Raw genomic sequence first — 24,282 nt, 5'->3', positions numbered from 1 at the left:
AGTAGATGTATACATTTTCAAATCCAGGTCTGTCATGGAAAATGAATAGATCTATTTCTATTTTAAACACTAGGAGGCAGCATAATCAAGGCACAGCAAATAGAATAGTATAAAGGACGCTATATAGACATACTGAACATCAACCAACAGCAAGCAAAATAGAATCTGGATATAGTTCATGGGATCTGTCCATTTTTTACAGGAAATCCTGTGCTTGATTTCAAAAGTAGAAAAATGCAACTGAAATACTTAAGTGTTTCAAACCATTTTCAGTCAAAATGTCATCTCACGTCTGACAACCGATACAGATTGAAATGCCTTAACATCTGTATCATTGCAGCATTTCTGTGCCAAATAAGTGTTAAGTTAAAGAGGCCAAGTTCATCTTGTTATAAGTATCCATCTGTCAGCCAATTAGAAAATTACACCCAATATGAATTATTCATATTGGATATTGGCAAGGAATCAACATCTTAATCTTTCCATTTTATTTTAAATAAATGTAATTAACATGGTGTAGGCCTATACATATTAATGGCCCAGTCTCCAGGCCTATACATATTAATTTGAATTTGAATTTAGAAAAACATTTTAAAATACTTCAAATAGCCAATCTACATCAACACGTTGTGAGCTTCTAGATCAGCTATTTGAAATATTAAAGAATGATTTTCAAAATGGTAAAAAATGGCAAAAAGGTTTAGGGATAAGGGAGTAAGCTAAGGCATGGATGAAAATAGAGCCCCTAGTGTCAGCCTTCAGGTGGAACACATATAGCTCTCTTTTCAAAGGACCACGTGGTTAATGATGCAACCAAACAATCACTCGCAGTCGAGGTGAGGAAAGGAGGGCGCATGGTTAAGGAACACAATGCCACCCACCCATCATGCAACATTTAACAAGTCAATAACAACCTAGAATCTATGCTACTCGTCATCCCCGATTCCTCTCCACCCTCCCATCCCTATTGTCACTTAAATATTTCTACTTCTCTAGCCTCCAACTGCGTCTAGCCCCCCCCCCCCCCCGAAGCCTCCCCCTTTCCACCAATAGCACTTAATCAGCTGAGTGTGAACCAACCCCCCCCCCCCCCCCCCCCCCTATTTTAAGGCAGAATAATCACAAGAGTTCACTTGGGCCTGACCATGTCTGGGCGGTACGGTGCAACGGAACCTAAGAGCAGAGTGGTTTGTCACACGGATGAAACAAACAACTGCAGGATTCTAACATGAGAATGAGAACACTGTGTGCCGCGTATATGCAAGCCCTTAGAGTCCCAAGAGGCAGACAAAACCTGGCACAGTGAGGCATCCGGTCATCACTTCTGTCTGTGACTTCATGCTCGCGGTGGTGAGAACACCTACGTAAGTGATGATCGTATCGATAAATCTCCCATGGGGAATGGCTGTGTGGTTGAGTGTGGTTGTGTCCGTGTGTGTGTGTGTGAGAGAGAGAGAGACAAAGGAAAAGGGAGAGGTGAGTGTGTTTGTTTGCATAAACATTATGAAAGAGCAGCTGAGTCTCAGTGCTCTCCAGCGCATTGCAGTACCTAACGAGGAGCACGAATGGAGGATAGAGGGGTGGAAGGGTATGGGGGTTATGGGGGAAGGTGGGAGGGATATGGCTCATCGAGGCACCGGGAGACATCAATCATCCAAGCTGGAACACAGCACAAGTAGCTTTCCTTTGGAGGACAAAAGCAGACCAGGGCCACACTGATGTATGGAACCACTGTAAAATCATAAGGCATTTGTTTTTACACATTTGCTACATTACTGCTGCCGTTTCACCCCTGAGAGGATGGAAATGCTTGGAAAGGGCCCTACATCATTAATCCAGATCGATTATGGGTGGAAAGTAGTGGGCTGTTCCAAACTAAAGCACTCAGTTAAGTAATTTGTTTATTTGCGCCTGATAAATAAATATATATCTTTAGATAAAACAGATTCATATAAAAAATATATAATAATGTACTTATTCTACCTATTAATTTGGTTGATGAATTAATTTAGTTGTCCAAGACTTATTGTTGTTCATCTGCATTCACTCAATTGCATAACAAGGTGTATCAGTCCATTACTCTAGGGTTGAGCTTTTGAACTACAATATTGACACATGGATGTTAGCCACACCTAGGGCTCGATTTCACAATGATGAACACTCGCAAAGCTCAAGTTCTGTTCAAACGAGGGCAAAGAGAATGTCATAATGTCACTGCTAGCTCCTGGCTATTCTATCACACATGCGCATTGTTGTGCACACTAGTGCAGAGGAGTCGTCAAGGCATGAATCTGAAAGTGTCACTATTGCATAACAGCAGCTAATGTACTGTATTTCAATATTCATAAACAATGCCTACTTGCAGGAGGTTTGGGATAGTGGAGATGACAATGTCGCTCCATTCATTATTAAATGATTGATGTTTAAAGGAGATTATGCATTGTGTGCGTGTAATATGTGCGTGTCTGACAAAGACCTCATTTTGGAGTGAATTGTGTACATCAAACCAGTTGATGGATATGGAATGAATGTCAATGCAATATCCCCCAAACATTTTCAAAACCAACATGAGGGCCAGTGTAAAATGAGCCAGAAGTAAACAAAGACTGGCAATTATTGTCACCGTGTTGCAGCATGATAATCTAAACATAAAACGGCTAAAACAATATACAGGTATCTATCCATTGCTGGAAATGTAACCTTCTTAATTTGGGATACAAAGGAGTAGATTATCATATCATGCCTCAACATACAGCAAGAGGACTCAGTGGAGCCCTAGGGATCATTTCTCTTCAGGGTCATCCAGTGATCAGTCTTGCTATCCCCCTGTGTATCTGTGCTTGCACTGGCCCGTATTCTACCACCTCCCCATCCACCGTTATGACCCCTTTGGTTGAGTGGGGCTCCAGCCGTAGCGCCCGCACTCTCACATAAGTCAGATGCTGGCAGTTGCTCGCCAAATGTGCGCCCTTCTCCATGGCCAGGAACAGTCTCAGCAGCGCAGTGCGAGATATCCCTGCTCGGACATAGAAGAGGTGGATGACACCTTCGTCTGGTGCGGCGCCGGGTGCTGCCATTAGGTCCTCGGCCAGGTGGGACTGATACATGGCCAGCATGAGGACGAAACTCTCCTCCTGCACCACCACCCAGTCGCTGGGCACCGGCTGATCCAGGGGCGACAGCAGGGAGTCATGAGGACCATTGAGGGCCTTGGTGGCATTGCGAGACGGCGTGCCGTCTGTCCTCCTCACTTTGAGGGAGTTGTTGGAGTTGCAGGAGTTGTGAAACGTGTGGTGGGGAGAGTCCTGGGAGGGCTGGCAACCGAGGGAGGCCGGGCAGAAAGACGAAGGCTTATTTGGTATTGTGTGCGTGCCCAAAAGTCCCCCTTCCTCCTGCTCCTCCTCCCCCTTGCTCTCCTTGTCAGCAGCGGGTAGGTATGCCAGCCTGCCCTGGTAGACACGGAGCGAGGCCAACCTCACCAGGGTCCCGACGGTGAAGCGGGCAGATCCAACATGCCGGTACTTCTCGCTCTCCACGTCCACATCCGCCACAAAGCCCCAGGCCAGCGACAGGAAGGAGAAGACGCGCGGGCTGGAGGACAGGTGGACAGACGCCAGGTCCATGGGCGACACCAGGCCCTTGCAGAGGAGGAAGCCGCAGCTCACCAGCAGCTCCTCACTGAACACCTGCACAGCTCTGGAGAACCAGGGAGGAAAGGGAGAGCATTAGTGGGACGAGAAGAGTCAGAGAGCACCGGGAGACGAGTGTTCAGTGTTGTGGAGATGGACAGAGGTCAGTGTCTAAGGACCGATATCATTCTAATTAATTTGATGACCACACATCCAAGCGCAGGAAGAATCATGCGACCATCCTCATCATCATCATTATGAACACAGCTGTACATATAAACATTAAACACAATGGATTAGTTTCACCATTATGTAAATATGTTAAATCCGGTGTTGGGAAAACTCTGGGAATCTTTTATACAGTAGAGCAGGATCAAACTGTTTTGTAGTAGCTCCACCTCACTTGACATGGGGGCACTGGGGAATGGGGAGGGGGGTTACATAAGACAGACGAGCCACGGGCTAAGACCTAAACATCACAGCTAAAATGCAGCCAAGTAATGAAGAGTAAGGACGTAAGGAAGGGGCCCAATCTCTTTCCAATATGGCTGCTGCGCATAGAGCCGACGTGGAGAGCAACTAGAGTTGACCAGTAAAGGGGATTAAATGAACTGGGAGGTGGTACGGAATCATGAGGGCCAGATCAGCACATGGGCCTCAGCTGTAAGACTGGGAGGCAGGGGTAAAAGGTCCCCCCCCCCCCCCCCCCCCACACACACACACACACCCCTCATTAAAGATGGGTGCCTCAATGGAATTGACTGCCTCTCAAGGCCAGAATCCCATCCATATTCATCAGCCTGATCATATTCACTGGTCTGGCCGTTCAAATAATACAGTCTAAACACCGTCTTCTCGTGTTTCTTTCTAATCGGTGTGTGAAAGTGAAGCAGGGCGTTGCTGTAAAAGAGCTCTCGTGCTCAGCATAGCTATCCTGGGTAAAATAAAGGACGATCGTTTTAAACGATTATGTGGTAAAACAAAAGTCAGGATAATAATTCACAAACTGAATCAGACTGAATGAGTCATTAAGTATATATTTACCTTGTCTGCGTGCCCAGCAGACTGATTGCGATTTAAATACATGAAAACATTTTAATGTAACATGGCTACCTGGCCCATTTATTCAAGAAATAAATAACTGGTATAATAACATGAGGAATAAATAACACGAGGTCCTCCATGGATGGAGAATAGAATGTGACATCCTGTACCAGGTTTTTCTGACATGCCCTTCTGGCAGCAGACAGGTAAACAGTAGCTGAAGGTGATAACAACAGTGGGTCAGAATGGAAGACTCCTCTACAGTTCTGCATGCTGGGATTGCTGGCACACAGGAACAGCTAAACAAATCACATCCCACAATTCACTTTATTACCTTCAGCTGCATTTGCCGATCAAGATGTCTACTGTTATTATTAACAGTAGACATGTTATTATTTTATGCTTTAACTATTGAAAATTAGCAGATATACAAGCTCACAGCGCGGCACCGAGTGCCGCGCTGCGAGCTTGTAGATCTGCTATTTTTGAAAAATCGTGAAAATTAGAATTTTGACCTGATTCTATAAGTGTCTTTTGAATCCCTCTAAGGTTTTTTGAAAAACCTATGTTTCTATGTCAGCAATCTGGCTAGCCATCGTCAAAGTTAGTCTGTTCTTGAGAGACTACCATACCATGTCAGTGGTTCTCAAACTTTTTCATGTGAAGGACCCCCAAAATGATATGTATTTGGCCACGGACCCCCATCTCAAAATATCTAGTTCCAGGGACCCCCCAGAAGCAAAATTTGAGTTACAAACATTTGCTTTAAAAATACATATATTCAAAGATTTGCACACATTTTCACAACGTTTTCAAAAATAGCAGATCTACAAGCTCGCAGCGCGGCACTCGGTGCCGCGCTGTGAGCTTGTATATCTGCTATTTTTCAATAGTTGAAGCATTCAATAATTCTAGGCCTAAATGGGTTAAAAAGCGTCCATTGAATAATGCTGCCATCTACGGAAACTAGCATAATCACTACACACATAGGGTCTTGTGGTTAGCTGGAGGAAAGCTTGCATGGAAATAAACAATAAAGCATGGATGGCACATCCACTAACTAATGTACTCTACCAGGTGCCGGGCAGAAGTCAGAATCCAGAATTTCAGTCTGCACAAACTGCATCACGCTCTGAAGGTAAAAGTTAAAAGACGATGTCAGATGAAGAGCCGGTGAGGCTCGAAATGTCGCATTGTCCGTTTTGGTGGAAACCAAATAGTAAACCTTTTAACTTTGGAGCATGATCCAGTGAGCAGACTGTGTTTTTGGAAAGCTTGTCTAGTGCACATTCAGTGCATGCCATTCAGGTCTGTTCTGAATCAGACCATTATTTGTCAATCAAATGTTGTATAAATTCCTGTGGTGATCATGTACATGTTGAGCATTTCAGATTATGTTGCTCCCTGCCTAAGTGTTTCATAGATAAAAGTAGCTAGAACAGTATTATGAGTTGCGCACAAACGTAATTAATGGTATAATAACCTTCATGTGCAGTCACTTACTATAGACTGCTAAACATTACTGTGGGTTCGCACACTTGGGCATGTTAAGAAATCTTTGGGACATTGATGAAAACTGGGACAAGAAGACAAAGTCAAATTGTGTCAGGACCTTAATGAATTCTACTTGTGTTCAATCAAATATAATCAGTGGTGTGATATGGATTTTAGAAGTGGTGCCCCTCTAAATTCGTGACGTGATGATTCATGTGCGTGCAAGTGAGGCGCGTACAAGTGAGGCGCGTGCGCATGCGCGTAAGCTAAATAAGTCTGGGCTCGCCGAGCCCAACCGAGCCCACGGCATCTCACCCCTGAATATAATAATGGCACCTTCCAAGTTCAAAAGTCTCTCTCTTACAACTCCTTCCTTGTAGCCTCTTATCAACCACATAGTTTTGTAATTGGCAGTGCTCATCTCTGCTGAAGATAGCTTTACCCACCTCCAACACTTATGTGTTGCTTGTGTACTGTAAAACAGTGGTTCTCAACCAGTGGTCCGGGGACCACCAGTGGTCCTTGAGGGGGTTCCAGGTGGTCCCCAGTTAAATGATGAAGAGTTGGTAACCAAATACGGGTCCATTTGGTTTCATTTTATGCCCTCAAGAGTAACATTATTGTTAAACATCTGCATTACTTTAAGCATTACTTGATAAGAGGTCTATACAGTTAGAGAATGTAGATTGTTTTTTTTGTCAATGTTTGCCTGTTCGAGCATGGAATTGTGGACAAAATATTATCCAACGATAACAAAATAACAAAATATTCAAAGTGTTGGGTCTGAGAGGCTAAATCTCAAATGGTGGTCCGTGGCTCAAATGCCAAATACATAATGGACCTTGACATGAAAAAGGTTGCAAACCACTGCTGTATCGGGATAGTGATCATCATTATAGCAATGACTGTAAATCACCAGGAGAGGGAGACTCTCAGGGGAGGCATCTCGAACCCGCCCAGCTCACACATAGCCTGTGACATCTAAATCAACTTATACTGTACTAGCGACCACTGGACTCATCATTCAACCACGCATACATAACACAAGGACACGTTCCAGTACCGCACACACACACAGCTGCAGAGCTGTGTCCAGGAACTCACCGAGTCTTTCAATTCTGCATAATACCAGCAGACACACTTCTAGCTGCCACTCATTGGATCCACATGCGGCTCTCACAGCCTCAGTGAACCCCTACATTCAGCTGATAATAACAGATACATTCTAGCTAGGGGATTCCACTGCGCCAACCGCTGCGTCTGTAGTCTAGATAGACATTCTGGATGATGCTGGTCTGTGGGAGGGAGAGACATAGGGGGAGGAATAGGGAGAGACAGATAGAGGGGGAGAGAGACAAAGATGGGGTGAGAGGAGAGTCAGAATGAGAGAGATAGAGGAGGGGAGAGACGGGAAGGGGGGGGGGGGGGGGGGGGGGGGGGGAGTCGGTGGGAGGGTGAACAATGTAGAGTCTGGTCTCTTCTGGTCATTGTTGGTGTTAGACAGCCATTAGACAATGTGTGACTGATGGGTCAATTCTGTACCAGCACTGAATGAATGATGTTCTGTGGAAACCACGAGCAGTGGGAGGTGAATTCTTTAATTAAAAAAACTAACAAACATGAATGTAGGATAGTGTCTCTGTGGTAAACAATCTCCACTTTTGGTGTTTTTCGTAGATCAGTGGTTTTCAACCCTTTTCATATCAAGGCCCATTATGTATACCGCATTTGAGCCATGGACCTCCATTTGATGAGATCAGACCCAAACCTTAGAATATTTTGTCATCGTTGGATAGGATTTTGTCCACAATTCCATGCTATATTGGTGTTGGCCATAGGAGAGATAACAGTCCAATGTTGATCAAAATAACAATTATTTTACATTCTTTAATTGTGTAGACTTAAAGGAGCTATAGTCAACTTTTTCATTGTAGGGCCGACACTTTGTTTACATCCTAGTCTATAGACTAGAATGTAAACAAAGTGTCGGCCTGAAAATGGCCAAAATGATTATTTTATCATTATTTTACCTTTTTGTGGTCATTTTTGAATAGAAACACATATATGAAGCTTATTTTTTTATAAAATATTTTCGAAACATTATTTTTATTTTAGCATCTGTTAGTCAAGAAAAAGTTGTCTATAGCTCCTTTAAGTAAGTAATGCAGATGTTTAACAATTTAACTCTTTATTTAAAGAGTAATAAATGAAACCAAATGGACCCATAAGGTCACCAAGTTGGTGACCCAACGTAAAGGTCACCAACTCTCCACCATTTAGTTGGGGACCACCTGGAACCCTGTCAAGGACCACTGCAGAGACTTGGAGCTTTCTTGAGATCGAACATGCACGCTAAATATAATGACATGGTTATTTTTTGTTTTAATTGTTTTCTTTATGCATTTTAAGTGCAAAATTCTAATTCTGAAACATTAACCATACAGTGACCTTTATAGCCAACATTGAGTCAATTATCCATGTAAGTTCGATAGTATTTTAATGACCTAAAACAAAGCCATTCATGGAAAAATGGTCCATCTATAAACAATCTGATAATCTAAATCCGAGATTAGACAGAGACATGTATAAATACCTGTATGGTCCTGTGCGCTGTGCTCAAGGGCAACACACCCAGTGGTAGTTAGCAGACCCATGTATATGTTTGACATGTAACCCAGGCTGGGCTGTACCCATAGACAATAAAACAACACAGCTGCTACACAGAATGCCCTGTGTGAGGGATATTTAGTCATTTAGTCACACCACAGTATGACAGCCAAATACAGTAATTGTATTAACTCATACAGTGCCAAACGACTTTCAGATCAACTATCTCACTATGGACTTCCCTGCCAAACGACTTAAATCGACTTTTACTTAGAAAAAAAAACAAAAAAACTTTTTTTTTTTTATTGGACCCCATTAAATCTAGTAAACATGATTTCAATCGCGATTTTGCATGTTCCACCCCCCATACAACCCCATCTTTCATACAGGGCAGCCATCTTTGCTTACATAACATGTAAAACATAATGGCTATTTTCTCAAGAATGCCTTTGTTTGAAAGCTGTGAACAGCCTGCACAAACATGGTGCATGATCTGTGCATGGGCATGCATGATCTGTGCACTATAAATTACATGGAAGTCTATGGAGATTTATGGCAGGGAGAACCCAAAGAAGGCATATTTAATTGGCAGTAACTGAGTTTTTAATTACCAGAGAAGGCACCCCTCCTGTGATTACTAGTAGGCCTACTAGAAGAAAAGAACCCTTCGGGGCGTGTGTACTGTAGCAATGACACATGCGTATGAATGCACAAGGGTAGGCGACCATGGCAATGAATTGGTAAAGTTCATGCACTTGGTGAGTAGTTTTTGGGGTTAGGTATGGGCATAAGGTTTTCAAAAACCATCGCAAACGAGTTGGGCTCGCCCCTAGTGGTCTGTTTGCAATGAATCAAATGTTAGATAGGTCAGTATATGGTTGATACCCCCCAAATAATTGATAAAAGTTTTTTCAATGGATTCTATTACTATTGTAAAAAATTAAGGAAAAAATTACTTCTGGAAAGGCTTCATTATCAATGTGTCCCTGTATGCTTACCCTGTGTGTGGACATAAATACATTGTTAAATACTGTGTGTGCGTGCGTGCGTGCGTGCGTGCGTGCGTGTGTCACCCACCCAGAGTAGTGATGTATGGAGGCAGCCAGGGCATTGCCCGACCCCCCGGGCAGGATGCCCAGTGGAGTGCGAATGGCCTCCTCCCAGTCTGCTCTCTCCAGCAGGCCATTTATTACCTGTCAGACACAGACAAGACAGCTTGAATCATGTAGATTCTAATGGAGAAGGACTAGAATTTGCTGTGGCTGTCCTTAGTTATTATCTGCACTGACGCATGTCAGTCAATCTGATCAAATAGGCCTGATACTGTAGATTAGAACACCCACAACCTATTCATGTCTAGATTACACTAGAATACATTGGTTTAGGTACCTACTCTGTAGGTACAGTAATATACATGTATGTTCTCATAACTTAATGCAATACTTTATATTTTTCTTAAAATATAAGAAAATAGCTACACTAATGTGTCATGAGCTAGGGTTGAAATGATAAATTAACCAAATGTTTTAGCAATGGAATAAGAGATGGTTTAGTGATGCAAATAAAGTTAATATATGGAGATCCCTGATGTCATCAATATTAATCCCATATCTAACAGGACTTCATATGGGAATGCCCATATATGGAGGAAGACAGCCCATATCTGTGTGCGGATATTGTGGTCTTTGTTGCATAATAATGAAAGGTTATGCGAGCATGTGTGTGTGTGCGTGTGTGTGTGACTCTGTGTGTGTGTGTGTGCGTGCGTGTGCGTGTGCGTGCGTGCGTGCGTGTACCTCAAACAGTAGTCCATCTCCAGACATGATGACCAGAGCGTCCCACTGTGACAGGTCTGCCTCCCTGGCCAGCTCTCTGGCATGGTTTTGCCTCTCTGTAAAACAACGCAGGTCCACATCTATTACACTGTAAAGTATGCATCCCAGTAATGCAGGTCCACATCTATTACACTGTAAAGTATGCATCCCAGTAATGCAGGTCCACATCTATTACACTGTAAAGTATGCATCCCAGTAACCCAGGTCCACATCTATTACACTGTAAAGTATGCATCCCAGTAACCCAGGTCCACATCTATTACACTGTAAAGTATGCATCCCAGTAATGCAGGTCCACATCTATTACACTGTAAAGTATGCATCCCAGTAACGCAGGTCCACATCTATTACACTGTAAAGTATGCATCCCAGTAACGCAGGTCCACATCTATTACACTGTAAAGTATGCATCCCAGTAATGCAGGTCCACATCTATTACACTGTAAAGTATGCATCCCAGTAATGCAGGTCCACATCTATTACACTGTAAAGTATGCATCCCAGTAACGCAGGTCCACATCTATTACACTGTAAAGTATGCATCCCAGTAATGCAGGTCCACATCTATTACACTGTAAAGTATGCATCCCAGTAACGCAGGTCCACATCTATTACACTGTAGAGTATGCATCCCAGTAATGCAGGTCCACATCTATTACACTGTAAAGTATGCATCCCAGTAATGCAGGTCCACATCTATTACACTGTAAAGTATGCATCCCAGTAACGCAGGTCCACATCTATTACACTGTAAAGTATGCATCCCAGTAACGCAGGTCCACATCTATTACACTGTAAAGTATGCATCCCAGTAACGCAGGTCCACATCTATTACACTGTAAAGTATGCATCCCAGTAACCCAGGTCCACATCTATTACACTGTAAAGTATGCATCCCAGTAATGCAGGTCCACATCTATTACACTGTAAAGTATGCATCCCAGTAACCCAGGTCCACATCTATTACACTGTAAAGTATGCATCCCAGTAATGCAGGTCCACATCTATTACACTGTAAAGTATGCATCCCAGTAATGCAGGTCCACATCTATTACACTGTAAAGTATGCATCCCAGTAACGCAGGTCCACATCTATTACACTGTAAAGTATGCATCCCAGTAACGCAGGTCCACATCTATTACACTGTAAAGTATGCATCCCAGTAACGCAGGTCCACATCTATTACACTGTAAAGTATGCATCCCAGTAACCCAGGTCCACATCTATTACACTGTAAAGTATGCATCCCAGTAATGCAGGTCCACATCTATTACACTGTAAAGTATGCATCCCAGTAACCCAGGTCCACATCTATTACACTGTAAAGTATGCATCCCAGTAATGCAGGTCCACATCTATTACACTGTAAAGTATGCATCCCAGTAATGCAGGTCCACATCTATTACACTGTAAAGTATGCATCCCAGTAATGCAGGTCCACATCTATTACACTGTAAAGTATGCATCCCAGTAACGCAGGTCCACATCTATTACACTGTAAAGTATGCATCCCAGTAACCCAGGTCCACATCTATTACACTGTAAAGTATGCATCCCAGTAATGCAGGTCCACATCTATTACACTGTAGAGCATGCATCCCAGTAACGCAGGTCCACATCTATTACACTGTAAAGTATGCATCCCAGTAACCCAGGTCCACATCTATTACACTGTAAAGTATGCATCCCAGTAACGCAGGTCCACATCTATTACACTGTAAAGTATGCATCCCAGTAACGCAGGTCCACATCTATTACACTGTAGAGCATGCATCCCAGTAACGCAGGTCCACATCTATTACACTGTAAAGTATGCATCCCAGTAACCCAGGTCCACATCTATTACACTGTAAAGTATGCATCCCAGTAACGCAGGTCCACATCTATTACACTGTAAAGTATGCATCCCAGTAACGCAGGTCCACATCTATTACACTGTAGAGCATGCATCCCAGTAACGCAGGTCCACATCTATTACACTGTAAAGTATGCATCCCAGTAACCCAGGTCCACATCTATTACACTGTAAAGTATGCATCCCAGTAACCCAGGTCCACATCTATTACACTGTAAAGTATGCATCCCAGTAACCCAGGTCCACATCTATTACACTGTAAAGTATGCATCCCAGTAACCCAGGTCCACATCTATTACACTGTAAAGCATGCATCCCAGTAACCCAGGAAAGCCTGGTTATTATTTTTAAACAGGCTGTGTGATCCGGTCTAGGTGTGACCTAAACAGGCAACAGGCAGAAGAAGCGGCATCGCTTTGTTTTGGTCCCCCCTGTTTGTTTCACCAATCCCTATTTAAATGCTCGAGAAGTGCAGTCTTGCCAGTCACTGCGAGTTGGATTAAAAGATAGATATAACAAACAAACTTTTAAAAAAATAAGCAAAACTACATACACCGCATCAAGGGTTTTATTGAGTAGGCCTTAAAATTGTCCTTGAGTGCGGGGAATGTTTTGAACTGATTCCGATTTGGTAGTTCCGGCCAAAAGTGTAGTCCGTCTGATGAATACAAAATGACGTAGTCTGTTTCCGCTCTCGACCGGATCAGCAACCAGAAACGGGAAGTGATCCCAGACTAGTATCCCAGTAAGCCATGTATCCCAGCACTCAAAACTATCATTTGTCAAAGGCTCCAGAACGTTGTGCCTCTGACTGTATCAGTTATCAAGTGGCTGAGAAAGCTGATATTGGGTCTTAAATTAAGTGTCTATCACAGTGCCAATTAGAGCAGGAGCACTGAATTAGCCAGGAGCACTCCATCAAATTAAACTAAGGCTGACTAATCTGATGAACCTTCATGACAGGGCCAGACATCTCTTAGGAGGATGCTACATGGTGGCATTTCAGAATCAGTAAAAAGTAGAAAGTACAAATAATAACCTAAGAATGAATGGTATTAGTTGTTAATAGTTCAAATAATAATTATTCCTTACGATTTCATTTTGCACCTCTAAAAACACCAGACATTCATTCTTCATTCCAAAAGGATGTCCACCAATTGACAAACATGACACATATTCTTGCACAATAAAACAAATTACTTTTTTGAAGATATTAACTCATCCTGGTTTTTAAAAGACTTTGAGTGAAAATGACCCATCCAAACAGTGAAGTGGTGCAGTGTGCTGTCCCGTTTCCAACATACAGTACACAGAGCTAAATCCTCACTGTTCACATTTGTATTCTCCTTCTTCTGTGTGGTTCACAAGACTTGAGCTGTGCCTTAAAAGTCTGTCCTTTCATTTGTCTTATTCTGCGACAGGGAAAAGGTTACATGCCACCAAGGGAGGACTCACGCACAGGGAATGAAAAAAGAAGTTCAGACTGGAGTGTGGTTTTTAAATGATTCTATTTTATATAGCTGTCTGTGTAGCTTATTTTATTTATAAGCCAAAAGTACAGAGAGTGCACAAGTGCATTATTGTTCTCTGTGTGTCTATCTTGCTGTCTGTTATGTGTTCTGGAACGCTTAATAAGTCCCTGGTGGATAAGAATCCATCCATCCATGCACTTCAGAGGCATTTGTGTCTCACGGTTTCTATATACTGTATGTTCTTCTATTCTTCAAGGTGAAAGGTCATGAGCAGTCTTGTGAAGAGTGAAAAAAGAGCCAGTCGAGTGCAGTGGACCGTCAACCACAATGTGCTATCTCCTCTTTTCAACACTGAATAACAATCACATCTCACTCTCTCTCTCTCTCTCTGTCTGTCTCTCAGCTAATGCTACAGTTCTCCTTTCAAAACAACAGAACTGAAAGGACGGGGAGAGGAACAAAAAATATAGAGAAGGGTGGAGTAGCGATCGATTCAAATGACAGATCGCCTGGGGCAGCTGTAGATGAGCGTGTAGAGAGACAGCCGGTCTGGTAATGAGAAGGTCACCAGTTCGCCTCCTGGAACAGAGACTTCGCCACGGATAGGGATGGGATGATATGAACATTTCATATCACAATTATTGTGACCAAAGAAATCACGAATTACGATATTATCGCGATAATCCAAATATCCCCAACATCCATTATCCTGGGAAGGAACATTTGCCAAAGAATAGCAGATCTACAAGCTCACAACGCGTCGCAACGATTGTAGATCGGCTATTTTTTGGCAAAGACATTTGATAGAGAGTGAAAAAAAGACTGTATCAAGTATGTATATTATAAGTACCTTTTACCAATTATAGAGGGTTTAAGTGGTACCGGATATGCAGTGAATTGATCCCAGTGCATGACGGACGACGATATCACCATAAATTAAATCTCCTCCATGTACGATTAGCGTGAGTTTTTATCACGATAAACGATAATATCGCTTATCGTCCCATCCCTCGCCATGGGATTAACAAAGGTCTACCCCCCCCCCCCCCCCCCCCCCCCACACACACACACACACACACACACACCTGTGGGTTGCTGAACCACAGTAACACCCTGCAGCCTTTTGTTTAAACACCAAGCACAATCGCAACAACTGAAACATAAGGTACGTCCGTGTCTCGTTTTCCAATTGACTGCCATTATTGCAACTATAAGTAGACTGACAAGCTGCTGCACCGCTGTGCCAAAATCTTTACACAAATGTAGGCTACACAACAGGTATTTAGCACACACTCTTAATCCAGAGCAATTTACAGTAAGCAAGGACTACACGAGGGAATACATCAAATGCATAGAAATAGTAAAATAGGATCATAGGTAAACCAAGCACTTGGGATGGCCGATATTAGCATAAAAATGTATATCAGAAGTTCTTACTGTTTAGTGTTTGTAATATATATGAAATGTAATGTAAGTTTACCATAATCACAGTAATCCTTAAATAGTATTCCATCATATTCAAGGGCTTTTGGAGAGAAATGGGAGACTCCAGTCACTTTCACTGCAGAGGGCAGGTATGTTGGTATGTATGTCTGTCCAGTTGACATTCATTGGCGCTTGTTAATGTTAGCATATAAATAGCAGCATATATCGGTATTGGTTAATATCGGTTAATAAAGGTATCGGAAATTAAGAGTTGGACAGGTGAAAAAGTCAATATCGCACATCCCTACCAAGACCCTATCATCAGTCTAACAGCAGAATCACTATATGATGCCTACAAACACGGAGGTGCAGAGAAACACAGATGTGCCTGCACACATGCAAATACAGTATATATATACACGCTCGCATGCAGTGCCATGTACACACACACACACACACACACACACACACACACACACACACACACACACACACACACACACACACACACACACACACACACACACACACACACACACACACACACACACACACACACACACACACACACACACACACACACACACACACACACACACACACAGTTCAGTATCCTCTGAGGAGGTATCCGATTACAAGGGTTCTCTCTTTACATTTCATTCCCTTCCCATCTTTGCACGGGACGACATCCCAGAGAGAAATCAATTCCTCCTTATCAGTGCAGTCACATCACATCTCCCTACAGTATCCATGCAGGAGCGGTGAACTAAAAGGACTGAAGGCCTGCAACCAGCAAGCAAAGTGCACCACTACAGAGAGGGCTGGGAGGGGGACAGCACTGAACACATTTATTATGCACGTGTCCTCCCATGGCGTCTACCGTCCATGGGATACAGGCAGCGCAGGTTTTCAATGTGGTGGGTTCAGAGTGGGGGTCGCCAGGCGGCGTCAGGGGGTCAATAGGAAAAATGTAAAAACGAAAAAAGGCGAAAATTACTTTTATGTATTTTAACCCATTAAAACCAGGGGAAGTACCTGTGTCATTTTAGATTTTTGCATGCACACGCTTCATTATGTTAAAATAGCAGATATCTACTATTTTTGAACATTAAAAAAAATCTTGAAGTGTGAGAACTACTGATTTAGAAGGCATTTGTGGAATCGGCCTCAGGTCTTAATGGGTTTAAAAACGCAAGAAACTCTAATGATAAAAATAATATGATCATTATAATTCTGACTTTTGACTAAAGACTGAAAATCGAAAGGCGTGAAAACCTTCAATTGAGTGAGTAAAAGGTGTGTAAAAGTGCAGTTCAAGTGCATTTACACAGGTGCAGTTAAGACAAGGAAGACAATTATACTGCAGAAGAAGATGATGTCAGTATCATGGTCAGTGATAAATCCAAGTGCACCATAATCTGTGCACTTGGATTTAGTTTTCAATAAATATGAGGAGTAGGACTAAAACAAATAAGATATTATCTCAACCCAAATCCCAATCCTTACATTTCCTCTCTCTAACGGTTAGAATGGGTTAGAGTCTAACCCAATCAACCAAATAGCTCCCAAAACAAATGGTTCAATTGAAGTGCATTATAGGCCTTTCATAAAAAAAAAAAGAAAAAAAGACAGAAGATAAAGATTGATACCAAAATGGCAACAATGCAGAGCAGTTTAGATCTTTGTTTGTAGTAGTTTCTCGTGTTTCCATCTAAAATAAACCCACTTCTCTTATACTCTGGCCTCGCTAACTGGAGAGTGGTGTGTGTGTGTGTGTGTGTGTGTGTGTTTTACTGTGACAATTTAATTAATTGCCTGATATATTCACACGCACGCGCACACACACACACACACACACACACACACACACACACACACACACACACACACACACACACACACACACACACACACACACACACACACACACACACACACACACACACACACACACACACACACACACACACACACACACACACACACACACACACACACACACACACACACACACACTAATAAATTATGCACAAAGCTTGACCAACATCACATTGTCTGTCTGTTCCTGTTCCGTCTTGTATACTTCTGTATCAGTTGACTCGCTTATCTTCCGCCCATGTAATGAGGCTAATGCAAATGCATGTATTCTGTGTGTGTTAACTGTAATAAACCCTTGGACATATTGTGTGGTGCTGCCTTGGTGTCATCTTGTTCTCAATGCTTCAACTGAAATTCAACTGAATTAAAGCTGTGCTATGTAATGTATTTTTTTGTGAATACAATGTTGTTTTTGTCCAGTCTGTGTGGAGTAATATGTTAATACAATATAACTTGGTTTCCCTCCTCTTCTATTGAGACATTTAGATCCTGTCATTCTGTGTCGCCACCTCAAATAGAGGAGAGCTTTTAGGATTGCAACAGAGGAAATGGAAATGATTCGATTGTCAGTCATGGAATGGAGTCATACAACAATGTGACAGTAACATCCTGCTGCTGAAAACAGGCTCCGAGTTCGATATTATCATCCCCATGTTCCAACTACCAAAGTGCAAGAGAACTTCATGGATGCATCCAGGTTCATACCAGTAAGACACCCTTAGAGCGAGTCACGCACATGGGCGAGTGCGCGCATCCGCCTGGGTGACGGCAGACTGCTGGGCAAGCGCTAGTGCTTTGGAATGGGATCAACTTTGACCAAAGAGAGGAGACGAGGACTGTGTCACACATCTGATGCGCAACACTGACTCACAGTAAAACCCTCAGTGTTATTTGAACTCTGAGAAGGGCTCATATTACACTCTCACTCAAAGTTTGGATTAACATGCATGCACGCAAGGATGCAAGGATTAATGTACTATATTGGATTTGGAGAGATTTGGGATTAGAGAATTTGGCAGTCTCTCTTAGCAATTTAGTAGAAACTCTTATCCAGAGCAACCTATGAAGTGCAAGGTTGGGGTAGTGGGGAGGAACACGTCTCTGGAATACGTACTCTGTGTGGCTAAGCGTGCGGTTAGGGTTAGAGATGGGGTTAGTAATGGGGACAGTCGGAGTAATGCATGTCGGAACAACGCTATGCATCCGGAGTAGTGTCATGAACCCTAGTTATCTCTTGAAAAATGTATTTATTAAAGGGATAGTTCACCCCATAAATGACTTTCTGTTGAGACTTGAATTCATGGATATTTTTGTTTTTGTCGCCAATAATTTGAGGAGACTCTTTGTGTCTCCATAGGGAACAAAGCAGGATATTGGTGTCTCCATAGGGAACAACTGCTGGTCATCAAATTATTGGCTTAGGAATGTGACAAAAACAAAAGAATATCCATGAATTCAAGTCTCCATGGGCAGAGTAATCGACAGAAGACAGTTAAAAGAGTTGTTATCAACTATCACTGTTATGTGCTAGAAAATGCAAGGCCCCTGTGCTTTACTGTTTCAACACAAAACAGCACAGAGCGCTTGATCACTTGACTATAGAGATAATATAATAATAATAATAATAATAATAAAACTTTATTTGTATAGCACCTTTCATGACATGAAATGCAGCTCAAAGCGCTTTACAGAGCAGAAAATGAAGCACAAGTGCTTAACAGAGAAACAGTAAAATAAAATAAAAAATACAGAATAAAAAGAAATAATTAAAATTATTACAATTAAGCAGAGAAATAACAATTTCAGAACAGTGCGGACATCAATTAGCAGCACAGGGATTTAAAAATTTAGCTAAAAGCAAGAGTAAAGAAATAGGTCTTGAGCTGTGCTTTAAAGCTATCCACAGAGGCTGCCTGTCTTAGGTGTAGTGGGAGTTTATTCCAAGCTGTCGGTCCGTAGAAGCAGAAAGCTGCTTCACCATATTTTTTATATTTCATTGTTGGTGCCTCAAGTAGGTCTGCACTAGAGGACCTGAGTGGGCGGGTTGGAACATATCTATGCAGGCAGTCATAGAGGTACGAAGGTGCCAGACCATTTAGAGCTTTATAAACAAGTAAAAGTATTTTAAAATCAATCCTAAAAACAACCGGGAGCCAGTGTAGCGACGCTAAGACTGGAGTAATATGTTCTCTTATCTTAGTTTTAGTTAAAACTAAAACTAAGATAAGGTACAAAAAATATGTACCGACTTGCCTGACACACAAAGATCAGCCTCCCAGTGGCACAATAATAAGCCAATTTTAAAAGGATGGCATTTGTTCCTCACCGTAGTTTCACCACAAGCAGGCACTGTGTTCATGATTTGTGGCATTTTGTTAAAAACAGGCCACTCCTGCAAACTTTAGATGTCAATCTTAGCCAATCAGGATGGAATATGAAAAATCGAACAGATCCGTCTTGATCACATCCTATACTGTAGAGATCAAGTGTACCAATTTGCGTAACATTTTGATAAAATGTTACGATAAAAGAGTACCATAATATTAAAAAAATGTTTTACATAAGTCGGCTTCCAGGTGGCGCTATAAAGGCAGATGTGAAAATTACAGGGCAAAGGTTTTTCCTTGGCCTCTAAGGAGTAGGTTTTACACTGAACAGAGGAGTTATAGGTAAAAACATGAATTGGCCTGTTATAGTGCCACCATGAGGCTGAATTGAAAAACCTCTAGTGGCATTTCTTTCTCGCCCTAGTGGGAATGCGCATGCTGTGTTCATGATTTGAGCAATTTTGTTCAAAACATAGCACTCTCGCAAACTTTGGAAGCCAACCGTAGCCAATCAGAATGGAATATGAAAAATCTGAAAGACTTGTTTCGTTTAATGACTATAGAGATACTGTGTACTGATTTGCGTGATTTTTGGACAAGACCTGTAGGGTCCAGGGAGTGTGTGTGCGGACAGACAGGGTACAAAACAGTCTTCACCATACAATTAGCTAATGACATGGTGATTGGCTTCGTCTCAATCAGGTAGTTTGTTGTTCAATTTGAACAATCCTAAAAAAGCCTTCTAGTCCTACCAACTGCAAGTTTAATGAGTTGAGAGTGGGTATCAATAGGCTGTGTGGGGCAATAAATCTAACTGCATCTCTTTTAACTCAAGCAGCAGGCCATTACGGTCTGATTTAAGACTCTAGTCTAGCCAAAAGACTGAGGCGATAACTTGATTTGAAAGTGCTGGCAAATTCTACTAATGGCGCTGGGTTTTCTTTCTCTCTCAGTACAGGAGAAAAAGTGCACATTAAGGTTCAGCAGATGATCCCCGGAGAGACAAGAGAAGATTCAGGAGGTAAAACACCAAGCAGAGCTCAGCAACAAAGATGGCAGACAGTGTGCAGGCAGGGGCGTCACAAGGGGGGGGGGGACTGAGTTACTAGGGCCCAAGGTGGAGGGGCCTTAATTATTTTATACTTTAGCTATTGAAAAATAGCAGATATACAAGCTCACAGCACGGCACCAAGTGCCGCGCTGTGAGATTGTAGATCTGCTTTTTTGGAAAAGTCGTGAAAATGTGTGCAAATCTTTGAATATACGTATTTTTTAAGCAAACATTTGTAACTCAAATTTTAATTCTGGGGGGTCCCTGGAACTAAATATTTTGAGATGGGCGTCCGTGGCCAGATACATATAATTCGGGAGGTCCTTCACATGAAAAGGTTTGAGCACCACTGAACATAGAAACATATATTTTCAAAAAACCTGAAATATTCAAAGACTTGCACAAATGTTCACGATTTTTCAAAAATAGCAGATCTACAAGCTCGGATCTACAAGCGTGGCACCGAGTGCCGCGCTGCACTATTGTGCTTCAATAGTTGAAGCACAAAAACGCCCCCCCCCCCCCCTATGAAAAACATTCATGGGGGGCCCGCAGTGTATCCTTGTACCCAGGGCCCAGAATTTGGTGCGACACCCCTATTCTCACTGCTCTATAACGAGCAGGGAAGCCTGGCTGAGCAAGCTGGGCTGATTCAGGAAAACGCAGATGGAGAAGCTGTGTGATGCTGAGCTGAGGAGGGTTCAGCAATATGCACAGGATGTAACTCTGGACGCCGGTACAGAACATCCTTATCTCATCTTAGCCAAGGATAGGGAACGAGTTGAGTGAGTTATGGAGACAGAAAGACAGGTTCTCCCAGACAACACAGAGATATTCTCGAGTCTACAGTACAGTATGTGCCTATGTGTTGACAGAGGTGAGGAAAACTAAAATGCTATTTTCTACCTTTTTTCACAATAGACAGATGTTTTGTCAATTATCACTGTTGTGTGCTATAGAAGGTGCAATGCCCTGTGCCAATCCTACAAACTTTAGACAGTGGAGTTATAGGTAAAAACATGAACCGGCCTGTTATAGCGCCACCATGAGGTGGCGCTATAACTCATCTTAGCCAAGGATAGGAAACGAGTTGAGTGAGTTATGGAGACAGAAAGACAGGTTCTCCCAGACAACACAGAGATATTCTCGAGTCTACAGTACAGTATGTGCCTGTGTTGACTGAGGAGAGGAAAACTAAAAAGCTATTTTCTACCTTTTTTTCAAAATAGGGACATCAGGTTGAAAAGTTGTTAAATGGTAAAAAGTGCAACAGGAAAGGAGAAATCAGACACAAAAATGGCTAATGGACTATTTTACTGACTGATGGAAATACATGAGCTGCTAAAACTGCAGTTCTCCTGCCTGCAAGAGAAAAACTCCAGAAACTGTGAATCTGAGTGTTTGTGGATTTTGAGGAGGCTCTAGTCTCCTTTTTATAATGGAGGCCAGAGATCAAATCTATTCTCTCTCTGAGAAAACTCTATACATACTGTACTTCTAGTCCAGATCTAAACAAAGGCAGTAAAAACTCCAGCCAGTCACACTGATTATTAGACCTTAAATCCCCAGCTTTATATGAGCAGGTCGTGTGTCTGTGGCTGTTGACAGCTGCAGGGAACGACAAACCGCATCCCACTGCCACAGGCTCGTTTTCATTACAAGACAACAACTGTATCAGGGCCTTGCGGTCTAATTTAGAGTTGTTGTAGTTTTCAACTGTCAGAGCCATACTTGTTAAAATGGGTATAACAGATGCATTAAATTGAAAATGTTCATTTTACAGGTCTGAGTATACAGCCAATACATATTAGTTATTATGAAGATGATCGGCTTAGCTCTTCTCTTTTTTTCTTTTGGCTTTTTTTTTGCTCTTTTTTTCGTGCCCTTGGGCACCGTGGTTCCCTAAGCACAGTGTGTGCTGTGCTGTGCTGTGCGTGCGTGTGCCTACCGGCGGGTCTGTCTGCACTGTGCTGCACAAAGCATCAAAAACTCAGATTAGCTGGTGTTCCATAAATCTACTGTGTATTTGATTGAATTTGTGCTCACTTAAAGATAGTGTGATGAAGGGCTTAAAGACTGAAACAGTTATTTCGTAATGAAAATGTATTTGTTTCCTTGGCACAAAAGTGGGAATGAATAACAAAAACTAAAAACCTGACAAATTGTTATTTTAAACATCAATATCTGTTTCAGTCCAGAATTTCACAATAAGTGCATTCCTACCTGTAAGGTTCCATTAGCTATCAGAGTTTTAAACAACTGAAACAGATATTGATGTTTAAAACTCTGATAGCTAATGGAACCTTACAGGTAGAAATGCACTGATTGTGAAATTCTGGACAGTCCAGAATTTCACAATCAGTGCATTCCTACCTGTAAGGTTCCATTAGCTATCAGAGTTTCAAATGGCTACCTTAACTCATTTCCTGCTATCCCCGTCGAAAACAGAGATTTCCCGCTGTACCGTGCTGCCATGCCAGTAGATACTAACCCTAACCCGGAAATGTAATTAGCTGTAATCATTATGAAACAATTAAAAGTATGATCGCTGTATATAGCCGACTCTTTAGGCCCGCCTCCTAACTGTATACAACCGTATTTCCTGTTTTGACCGGATCTAGATTTCCGTATCCGGTCTAAGGCCGCATCATAGCTCCGATCCCATAGCTTTTCATTGTAAACAAGGAAGCTGCCTGGACGGCCATAACATGGTCTTTTTCACGCAGATTTTTTTTTGGAAGCCGTTTGATTCTTTTACCCGCCTGGCATATGATCTGCGCACATATCGTCTGCTATGTGCGCGACGTGCCCTCGCAGGACCATAGCGCACAGCTCGGCGTTTTACATAGTTTTTCTGTAAACAGTGGCAGATACAGCCTAACAACGGATATTGATTTTTCCAATGGGATTGTTTTTTTTTTCGATAGCTGTGGTCCGGTCTGCAACGCTGGTACATGTTACATGCACAGATCGTGCGTGATGCGTGCACGTGCCCACGTTAAAAGGTAAGGACAATTTGGCAGTTGCTGAGTTCAGGCTATGTTTAAAATGGCAGAGAAAAAGGAAGGTTTTATTGTAAATCTCTGTCCTTTCTCTGTGTATCTCCTAGCTTGTTTATGTCTCATATTCTGTCTTTCATACAGACGGACAGTGGAGCGTACAGTCAAATCCAGAGGTCATTTAACTCTGAGCATGTCAAAATGTACCCATTAGGGTGCATCCAATATTCACAGGCAGTCGTACATGATAAATGGCGCATTTATATAGTGCCTTTATCGAAACCGCTTTACAGTTTACAATGTGCATTACATGCAGCCACAGACGGTGGAGGAAACCATGCAAGGTACTGTAACCAACCTGCTCATCGGGACCAATTAGGGGTTCAGTGTTTTGCTCAAAGACAATTTAACCCTAACCCAAGGGATTGAGCTGAAGATTGGCGCAGGAGGTAGAGCGGGTCGTCCAATGATCCGTGGGTCGGTGTTTTGAATCCCAGCTCCAGAGCTCCTCCTGTCCACACGTCGAAGTGTCATTGGGCAAAACACTGCAGTTGGTCAGTGTTAACCATTGGTGTGTGCATGTGGGAAGTGAGGACGCTGGTGTCGACTGTTCATCGCTTCACCTCCAAATGTATGAATGAATGAACCATTGTAAAGTATTTGAG

General features: G+C 42.4%; 1 protein-coding gene across 1 annotated transcript in view; it reads right to left on the bottom strand.

Annotated features, from left to right (window-relative positions):
• Window positions 1–2,798: 2,798 nt before the first annotated feature.
• LOC308281433 (sphingosine kinase 1-like) overlaps window positions 2,799–24,282 on the bottom strand; it is a gene marked incomplete at both ends in the record, with an annotated part of 37,330 nt that continues 15,846 nt past the window's right edge. The window contains 3 exons of the mRNA XM_080721610.1: window positions 2,799–3,696; window positions 9,852–9,967; window positions 10,571–10,665. Of these exons, the coding sequence (XP_080577736.1) occupies window positions 2,799–3,696; window positions 9,852–9,967; window positions 10,571–10,665 (1,109 nt within the window). The remainder of the gene's footprint in view (window positions 3,697–9,851; window positions 9,968–10,570; window positions 10,666–24,282) is intronic.

This window comes from Nannobrachium achirus (genome assembly GCF_963921795.1).
Source record: "Nannobrachium achirus genome assembly, chromosome: 3".
In the NCBI taxonomy this organism is placed as follows: domain Eukaryota; kingdom Metazoa; phylum Chordata; class Actinopteri; order Myctophiformes; family Myctophidae; genus Nannobrachium; species Nannobrachium achirus.
The sequence above is the reverse complement of the archived record's forward strand: the minus strand, read 5'-3'. Positions and strand labels throughout refer to the sequence as shown.